Consider the following 10035-nt stretch of genomic DNA (forward strand, 5'->3'; position numbering starts at 1 on the left):
CAAGGGCTATAAAAGGTCTCATTTGAATTCAGCCTTCGCCCTTCTCCACATCTTTTTTCCTGCTTCAAATATTCGCCCATCTTGCTTCAAATATTCTCTTCCTCCTCTGCATCTCTGCACATCCTTAGCATGGATAGACAAGGAACCGAGGGCCCTCCGCCACTACCCAGTCAACTTTTGCCGTCCGGTGCGCAACAACCCACTCTTCCAGCTTATTGCGAGATGTTGGGTGACTTTCTCCAAAAGGCGCCGTTTCAAACCAATACCTCCAGTACGGGTTTAACGATCTCCCCCTCTTTATTGTCTGTTTTGCTTCTCATAATGCGGCCTTCTATTTCTATTTCTCATCTAAGACTGCAGCCTCCCTCAACGTCCCGCCCGAGCGGCTGTCTGTTGACAGGACCTCAAATAACCGGCCTCAGCCTCCTGGTGGTATCGAACTCGACGGCCGAGACAATATCTCGGATTCTGGGGCTACGACAGAACCGTTGGCCCATGATGAATTGGAGAATCTTCCCTATTGGTATGAGGCGCAGCAGGTTGAAAAGAGCCTTAGGATTTGTCATGTCGGAGATAAAGTATGGCGAAATAATAGATATGTTCACCGTGTGCTTTATGAGAAGGAAACTTATCTCCCAGACCATTGGCTCCCCGAAAATGCGAGGCTCCAGCTGCGGAAGGAGGAGGAAAAACAAAGACGGAAGGGGGAGAAACAAAAGAGGACGAAGGAGAAGAAACAACAAAGGAAGGAGGAGATGCAACGAAAGAGACGTCTGAGCACATTACGTCCTCGACCATCAACACTCAATTAATGGAAGATGGGCTGTCAAACCGCTCATTTCTTTATTTGATATTATAAATACACAGTCATTTATCCATCTGCCTTCTCTTGCATTAATTAGGTGACACTGAAGCGGTGGCTAGTATAGTCGAGTCAACCTCTTGCTCCACGTCTCGCCCATCTGCCGGAACGCCCTAATATGGATTCCCCCCGGGAGTCAGTGAAGTGGTGGCCCACGACCAAAACTATAATTCCCCTATGGGAGTTAGGGAATTGGGTGAATGCTGATGAAGGCGAACCCTCAAGGAGAGTCACAATCTTGCACAGGGATGGAACCCCATGCGGTGTCGGCATCCCTGGGGAAGTAAGCCCCTTCGGGAGCGCCAGAATGTTGTGTGAACAGGCAACAAAGATAAAATCCCATGCGGTGTCAGCATCCCTAGAAAAGCGAGATCCTTGGGGAAGTGAGTCTTTTGGGGCAGTGAGCTCCTTGGGGAATGCCAGAATTTTCATAAAAAGACAACAAAAGATAGAAACCCATGCGGTGTCAGGAATCCTGGGGCAGTGAGCTCTTTGGGGAGTGCCAGAATTTTTAGTGAAAAGGCAACAAAGATAGAATTCCATGTGGTGTCAGCATCTCTGGGAAAGTAGGGCCCTTCGGGAATGCCGCAATTTGAGTTAATAGCCCCCATAATAAATTCCCCTGAGGGGCGCCATAGCCTCAGTAGAGAAGGCCACGAAATTAAAAGTCCGTAAGGAGCCAACATCCATAAGAGGATGGCACAATGCTGAGTGAAAAAGCCACAGAAAAAAATGCCCATGGGGGATATCATCTTTTTTAAGTGAAAAGCCACATGACAATCCTTGAGGTGAAAGACCAGAATACTTGAAATCTTATTGGTTCTTGAAAGAAGACTTGATTTCAGGGTTCAGCAAGCGCTATGAGTTTGAAAATGTAGTGGTTTGAATTGAGAAGTGGATAGATTGTAGATTCGGCGGCTGCATCATGACACATACTTGTGAAAGCAGCCAATAAAACTTCGACTAGAGATACTTTCCAAAAAGAGCTTGGTGATGATTTCAAATTAACCCTAATTTACAACAGCATCTTTCTTCTATTCTTGCTTCTTCTCAAGTTTCTCTTGCTTTCCCTTCTTTCCTGCTCTAGACTTCTGATATTTCATGTAGTTCTCGCACGTTGTTCGAGATGGAGGTGGATAATGCTTCTCCTGTTTCTGTAAGAGCTACGTCTTTGCAGGGCTGTACGCATGGCACTCACTATATCTTTATCTGGTGGTGGAAAACGGCTACTTGAATTGCCATGTTCGTTAAAATTAATTGTAAAGTACCGATTGTCTTCGTGGATGACAAGGTAGACACCTTTGCAGCGACAGTCATTGAAATAGCTACGCAGCATACGCTGCAGCGTGCCTTTCCGTCGATAACGCATCTGCACAAGGCTACTGCGCTCAGTCCATGGCTTCTTGACACGTTTCGAGCTTGGTGGTTGCATCTTGTGGCGTTTGATTCCGATGAAGATAAAGGATCTGGGACTTGCCGGTTATCACTTGACACTATGGGAAGAGCTCTCAATTTATAGCTACAGGCGAGTGCGTGGTTCATTGAGCCAAAAGGCGCATTTTAAAAGTGTACTTCTGTCGAATGTCATTTGGAGCGATCAGTCGTTTTGCTTCGGCGCTTGCACGCGCAGGCCACGATTTGCAATCCGAAACCGTGGCCCTCCCCATTTTGGCTCGCTTCAACTCGGCCACGCGATCCGAATTCATGGCTGGAAGAGCTCGCCAACACCCGAACGCTGAGCGGAGCGTACTGGATTATCGGTGCCAAATATGCAACACTAAAAGAAATCCAAATCACATCTCCACCCATTCTTCATACTCGTCATCAATAGAGCAACCTCGAGTCGAGCTTCTCAAAATCAACTAAGTCTTAGCAGGGTTCGAAAGGGTTGATATACTCTAAAACATGGCCTCCGTTCTCAAAATAGGCCTTTCATTTCCAAAAATCTAGAAATCTAGTAGGTCCATCAGCTGGTGGTTCTGCCATGATTTCTGGATGGTGGCCGCATTCTTAGTGGTAACGCGTAACGCTGCAAGTTGTGGATGGGTCCCATCTGCAAACTAATAGGCCACGAATATTGCCCGAATACCGTCGCCCCTTCCATCCAAAAGTGTACGTCTTCTGCTCGTCCGCAGTCGGAGTCGAATTGAGAATAACGGAATGTGGATAGGGCAAATCATTTTACAATGGAGCTCCGACCTGATTTTATGAATAGGCCACGAATCTTGTCCAAATACCGTTGCCCCTTCCGTCCAAAAGTGTACTTCTGCACTTGTGCTTCTGCGTCCCACCAATTCAGTTTCACGTGATGTAGTTAGATCTTTAGATCTCCCTACGTCTCGTTCCTGGAACCAACCCTTACTCTCAGAAAATTTCATAATCTAGCACGCCATCCAATTTCACCCGCAATCCATTTCGCTTGCAATCCATCGCCATTCCGCTCGCTTGCATTTCGCCCGCAATCCTTTTGATTCTCCTACACAGCTCTCTGGCTTCAAAGAAGCCGCGAATGTTGCCACGTGTGATTTCTTTCATTAAAATTGCAAACGACTGGGCTTCCTTGAACTGATGATTCTCAGCAACTCTTGAGATATCAGCTGGTAGCGCACTGCAGCGCTTTCTGTTGTTGTTCCCCACTCAATATCTCTGTGTTTTATACTGAGGAGCAAAAGCACCGAAGTATTCCGTGTACAGCATTGAAATGAGATGATTACTCTGTCAGTAAGAATAGAGGGTGGTGAAAGTTAGAACTGAAGGGCAAGGTCATCATTCAAAAATTTATGGAATTGTCGAGATCGCTGAGTAGGCTGGTTCCCTTGCAGTGTTTGATCTTGAAATCATATGCTGCCAATGAGGAAAACATATTCATTTTGGGCCGTGGGTCCTTGGTCACCACAGGGCCACAGAAATCGGTTCAATGGCCTCTGCCGTCCACAGGCCAGCATGGCCACAAGTTGGTCGCCTCTGGGCCTACCAGGTCCGTGGACCGCGATCCATGGACCCGTCAGGCCTACTGGCTCCTGCCTCCAGCATGTCAACTTAGGTCACTGGACCTACTACACATGTCCTTAAGCACTGGCCATAGTACCCCTTCCCTTGGTCATTGTGCTAGTGACCACATGATGTAGTCCCTGGCCTTTTGTCAACCTTCTTCTGCCGCTGTGCCTCTGGCCTTATTGGACTTCGGCCCTCAGGTTTGTACTAGCCGGCCCTCAGTCAACTGGATTAATCTCTATTCTGGGCGCGTAGGGCCACTCAGGCTTTCTATTCACTGGGCGGTTGACCTATACGTTCGTCTTGTTTCCGACTGATATCAATTAGGCTAGACTTGACCCTCGGAAGAACAGATACGGTTTTTAACATCGTACTCCATGAAGTCTACCACATTACGTTAAAAATCTCTCAGCTGAAGTACTTACATCCTATATTCGATAAGCCGCATGGGCGGGGAAGAATAGAATGCTGACTAATCTTCCTGATGGCCCCATTGCCTAGGTTAATAACGTAATTCCAACGAACCACCCATGCGAGCGAACCACTATTCAAAATATCTTCTCATTTAACTACCCTTCCACTTCAACGCGTAATTATGCCACCAATTCGCAATAAAAATTCTTCAAATTTCAATTGAGAAAGAGGGGAGACTTGAACTTGCGATAAAATCTATTCAAAATAATGAAAAAACCTCAATTCACGAAGCTGCAAAGCTATTTGATGTGCCCTATGCTACTCTTCACCATAGGCTTAGTGGCAGGCCTTCACGGGTGAAATTTACGCGCAAATTCACACAAAATATCTCCTGCTGAAGAAGATAAGCTAGTTGAATGGGTGCTGGACCAAGCTAAACGAGGATTTCCCCCCCGGCCTGCATTTGTTGAAGATACAGCTAATTATCTTCTGGCGATACGGAATTCCACTACCCCCCTACGCGTTGGCAAGAACTGGGTGTCAAATCTAGTAGCACGCCGTCCAGAGCTCCAAAGCCGCTATTCCAGACGCTATAATCATGACCGTGCTAAGTGTGAAGATCAGCAGGTTATAAAGGATTGGTTTAAGACCTTAGGGGATATAATCACTGAGCATGGGATCCTGTCAGAGGATATATACAACTTTGATGAGACTGGCTTTGCTATGGGGCTCTGTGCCACCACTAAGGGTATTACTAGTAGTGAGCGCTACGGTAGAGCAAAGCTCCTACAGCCTGGAAACCGCGAGTGGGTGACTGTGATTGAAGCAGTGAATGCTATAGGATGGGCTCTACCCCCCTACATTATTCTTAAAGGTCAGGGCTTGTTGGAAGGATGGTTTGAAGGCCTTCCAGAAGACTGGAGACTAGATGTTAGTCCTAATGGTTGGACTACCGACGAAATAGGCCTGAAATGGCTTCAACGGGTGTTTATTCCTGCTGCAAATCCACGCAGAGTTGGCAGTTCTATTCTTCTTATTCTGGACGGGCATGGCAGTCATCTTTCCCCGGATTTTGACCAGCTTTGCAAGGATAATGCTATAATATGCCTTTGCATGCCACCTCATTCCTCACATCTTTTGCAGCCACTAGATGTGAGTGTTTTTGCGGTTTTAAAGCGAGCATATAGTGGCCTAGTTCAGCAGCGAATGCGGCTTGGATTTAATGCCATTCGCAAGGCAGATTTCTTAGATGCTTATCCTGCAGCGCGCGCTGAAGCCTTTAAATCTCGGACTATTCAAAATGGCTTCAAAGCTGCTGGAATAGTGCCCTTCCAGCCTGACTATGTTCTCCAACAGCTGGATATACAACTACGGACCCCTACCCCCCCGCGCAGCAGCTCTAGCAATTCAACCACGTCCTGGGTGCTTCAAACACCTAGTAATCCACGGCAATTATACCGGCAGGCGAATAAGATCAAAGGCTTAGTGGAGGGTCAGCCTCAAGGCCAGTGAACACGGGATGGTCAACGCCACTATTATGAAGAAGCAATACCAGGATATATTCAACGCTAATGAGATAGAGAAGCAAAAACGCAAGAGATCTAGGCGCCGAATTCAACAAGAAGTAGGAGGTTTAACTAGTGAAGAAGTTCAAAGTCTTCTAGCTCCACTTGCAGCACCTACAGAGCCTGCAGAGCCTGTTGAACAGCCAGTTATTCAACCCCGCGAGCCCCTGCCATCTGAGCCTGCTCCACGCCGACGAGCTCCACATCGCTGCAGCAATTGTAATACTCTCGGGCATACAAGATTAAGATGTCCTCAACCGCGTGTAATTTAATTTAATTTAATTAAGCGTTGTTGCGTTGAATAATTCGAATTGAAACCTAACTAGTTGGGATACGGTGGTTTTGGTGGTTCGCTCGCTTGGGAATTACGTTAGTTAATCCCTGGTATGGTGAGTTTTACTAAGCAAACGACAACAGGTTGCTGACTACTCCTACTGTTGCCTGGCAGTATTGCTTGAGATTGATACTGACAGCTATTGCAATTATGCCAATCTTACTCATTATTACTAATCACCCAATATCCTGCCAATAGCCTCCTGCAAAGAGATTTGGGCTTCAGAAGAGGAAGAAGTAATCGATCTGTCGCTTCCAGCTCGGGGCCCATGGCCTGGTCATGCCCGATATATCCCCTATCTCCCTAAGCTCGGCCCACATTCAGAGCTGGCAAGCAGGCCAAGCCGTATAGGAGTCCCAAACTATAAAAGACACATATGAAATTTCCCTCCCAAGAATAGAATCTGACATGACCGGGCCATAATGCCATTCTAAAGAATAAGGGAAATCTGGTATGAATAGATTAAAGATTAGGGAATTGTTTTTTCCCTGGGGATGACATTGGGCATGACCAGGCCAAGGATGCTTTTTGTATTTAATTACCCTATGCCCATAAACTTCTATTTACCATGTCATGCTACTAACTCTAAAGATGAGGTAAACAGGCTCGTATCCTTCATTTATTTCTAATCTATCAGGAGGCCCTAAAATTTACAAAGGCTGGGTAGGGGAGTCCGAGCGAACCGCAGAATGTTTCCCTCGCAGCTGATGGCCCCGCCCATACTGGTCAAACTTATTGTCTGGTCCCATCTCAGCTCTCACAGGGCCTTCAGACACACGACTGCGATCCCGGGAAAGCTGCTGAAGAGTTTCGTCTGACATTTGCCCCAGCCACTGGGCTGATCTAGATCCGGTTGTGATACGCTTCGCCGAGATGAGCTCTCCCAGTGTTGAGACAATGACTTGATGAGCATCATCAGCCGAGAGAACATCTTCGAATTCGTTGAAGTGCACCTGCTTTGTTTGCTCGGATGCCTCAGCACAAATGGCCAGACACTGTTTGAGGCTATTTCTTTCTTCCTGGAATTGCTCCCACTCGGCCGTTTCCTCCATCTTGACCGCCTGCGACATCGCTTCCAGTCTGGCCTTTAGTCTTTCGGCGTGTTTCTCGAGATCTGAAGACGCGGTCAAGAGTTTCTGCCTGTACTCCTGCAGAATGCAGTTGGTGACATATTTGGATGAGCCAGAATTGAAATTGCCAATCGCATCAATCTCCAAGGGTGGGATGGAAGCCGTGGGGGTCTCGGTCAAAATTTTGGGTTGGAGTTTGTCTATGTGCTCGAGGGCGTCCGCGCAGATTCGGAGGCACTGTTGAGTACTATTCCTTTCCTCCTGTATTCGGCTCCACTGCATGCTATCTTCGTGCTCCACCTTGGGTCCCTTTGGAATGAACGAGTCAAGTTTGTTTTCAACGTCCTGGAGATGATCTTCAAGATCAGAGGTTGTGTTTGTTATCATATCTCTATACTCGTTAAGGACAGTAGCAGTAACAGTTGTTCTGCGGCTATAAGACATATCGTCAGCTTGATTGGGAAAACACGCCTTAGAGAGACATACAAAGTCGCATCCCCGAGTGCAATATTAATTGTAGATTTGTATCCTGCCAGCATCAATCTAAATCGGCCTATGTCTTCTCCCATGTATGTCAACTTGGCCCAATCTCGAAAGCTGGTCTTAGAACCCGCCGAATGCGTCACGCATTTGTTGATCACGTCTTCGAATTCCCTGCAAGCTTTGCCGCAGCGAAGCAGTGGGAGATTGAGCCCAGCTAGTTCATCCCCATAGGCCACGACCGCCTGTTGAAGGGATTGCAAAACCCCATCAAGAGACTCAAGCTCCTCCTTCAGCTCCCTCACCACTCGTTTGGTACTGCGAAAGCTTCTCGACCGCCTGATACAGTGATTTGCTTGAGTTAAAAGCAAACCCTGCCAGGGTGATGATACCAGAAGCAAGGGAGACAGGTTCCGCCATTGGAGCAGTATAGGTTTCCCGAAATCAGGTCAAGGACGGTAAGTTCCCAGCGAAGATTGCGAGTTGGGTAGGGGGTTTTGGTCACTTGACAGCCCCGCGCTAAATTCGGCCAATCACGTGATTTTAATGCTGGGACGCCAAGACGTGGCCTGTAGTGGGAAAATGGCTTGGCGTGCTCCTCATGGGCATATCCACAAACTGACCTTGGCTTGCTCCACAATGTAGTGGTAACGCTATATATATAGGTAGCGCCGGGTCACGTGGATTAACAAGGTCATGTTCTCCATTCGTGGTAAAGGTTAGTGTGTCTGCCAGGCGACGGAGACCAGGCCATGTCATTCTGACATATCTGCTCTTTCAAATTTCTTATTCCTGCTAGGTTTTACTCTACTAAACTGTGTTTATTTATTGGCTGCAGAACAGCTCTGTCACAGAGGCTATGTTGCGGTCCTCTCAACTTGTCAGATGAAATGTGGGGCCTCCGGGTGTGATTTAGATTATAGGCACTTTGTAGCAAAAGTATTAAAAATAATTAAGGGCCAGAAATAATGACGGGATATGGTTCATTTGATTGATATTTCTAAGTGTATATGCTCCTGGCACAGTGGAAGCAGAGATCGTAAACATACAGGGGGAAATTGGGGTGATGGATGTGTTCTAAGCGGTAATGTATTTGTAGATGCGAGAGAGAGAGAGCCTGAATGGCTACGGGTCGTCTGGGCTAACCGTGCTGTGGACATGGTAGGCGTGGCTCTGAAGCTCCATCTTGCTCTCGAGGACCACATCACAGCGTGGGCATCTGATCGTGTCTCCAGGCTTGATGCGCTGGAGGTGTTTACGTCCGAGGTGCTTGGTCACCCCGCCGTGGGTAGAGAATCTATCCAGACAGATGAAGCAGTAGAGTGGCCGATGGCCCTTCATCACGGCCCCCGCTGCGATCTCCCTCTGGCTGGGAGGCGGAGGGACGTGCACCTCCACCCTGACCCTCTGAAGCGCCAGGGTGGTATGTCTCTTGTCATGCGGGAGTCGGCAAGTATCCCCCTCCTCGAAGAGGCAGTATGCCGCAACCGCGTCGATCCCCTCGGTGCGTCGAAGCATCTCGTCCCACAGCGTCTCGCAGGGCAGCGAGAGAAGCGCCGAGATCAGTCGTTGCTGCGGGGGCGGGACTTTCTCATTGGTGCTCCGAGACTCACCGAATGTCTTTGAGATCTCGATCCCGGACAGCTGTCGCTTGATCTCGCGCAGGGGCTCCTCGAAGTCAAATTTTTCCTGTACATCACGTAGGAGTTTGTCTCTCGCCCGCTGGCGTGCGCCTGCCAGCTCACAGCTGATCTTCCTGTGGAGCTCGTACTTGACGGTCCCCTTGTGCTTCTTGAAGGGTCGCCCAAGGCGTCTGCTGAACAGATCGCGTTTCCGGATGAGTTCCTGGATGTGGGGCTGCTGGTTGACCGACCTCGACTGGGCCGTGGTCAGTTCCTGCGGCCGGCGCGGATTGACGGAGCGGAGCATCCGGCACGCCGCGCGCATGATATGTTCCTGCGGGTCCAGACCCTGGACGATGGCGCGAACGTCCTTGTCCACCTTCCTGTGGAGATAGTATTTGAGGAACGTACGGGGATCTGAGTGCTGGAAGATGAGACTGCGAACCGCTTCGCTGACGTGCCCTGCACAATAGAAGCTGATGAGTGACCGGTGATCGGAAGCCAAGGTCTCCTCCCCGATCGGGACTTACCGCTGTTATCTAGCGCCTTGCCGGCACCATATCGCAGGCTGTACGGCCGAACGATGTCGCGGAACGCAGATATCTCCCCGATCCGCCTGATCCAGGGTTTGATGGTGCCGTACGTCAGCGCGTCAATGGCCGATATCTCGATCGCTTCCAGTGTCCGCTCAGAC

The 10035-nt window shown here is 48.6% G+C and overlaps 3 protein-coding genes across 3 annotated transcripts in view; 1 reads left to right on the top strand and 2 right to left on the bottom strand.

Moving 5' to 3' along the window:
• Positions 1–3779: 3779 nt before the first annotated feature.
• On the top strand, positions 3780–6549 carry HCAG_03395 (hypothetical protein; the record flags this gene model as incomplete). Its single annotated transcript, XM_001541248.1, has 6 exons — positions 3780–3839; positions 3991–4056; positions 4358–4445; positions 4749–5762; positions 6162–6224; positions 6368–6549. 6 exons carry the CDS (start codon positions 3780–3782, stop codon positions 6547–6549), a joined length of 1473 nt encoding a protein of 490 aa, XP_001541298.1.
• Positions 6550–6819: 270 nt separating this feature from the next.
• Positions 6820–8139, bottom strand: HCAG_03396 (predicted protein; the record flags this gene model as incomplete). The annotated part of the gene is made up of 3 exons (XM_001541249.1): positions 6820–7672; positions 7726–8058; positions 8093–8139. The coding sequence occupies 3 exons, from the start codon at positions 8137–8139 to the stop codon at positions 6820–6822; spliced, it is 1233 nt and encodes a 410-aa protein (XP_001541299.1).
• Positions 8140–8844: 705 nt separating this feature from the next.
• The window catches only part of HCAG_03397 (predicted protein), a gene marked incomplete at both ends in the record, with an annotated part of 2508 nt that continues 1317 nt past the window's right edge, over positions 8845–10035 (bottom strand). The window contains 2 exons of the mRNA XM_001541250.1: positions 8845–9803; positions 9872–9957. Of these exons, the coding sequence (XP_001541300.1) occupies positions 8845–9803; positions 9872–9957 (1045 nt within the window). The remainder of the gene's footprint in view (positions 9804–9871; positions 9958–10035) is intronic.

Source organism: Histoplasma capsulatum, genomic scaffold (genome assembly GCF_000149585.1).
Source record: "Histoplasma capsulatum NAm1 scaffold_3 genomic scaffold, whole genome shotgun sequence".
NCBI lineage: Eukaryota > Fungi > Ascomycota > Eurotiomycetes > Onygenales > Ajellomycetaceae > Histoplasma > Histoplasma mississippiense.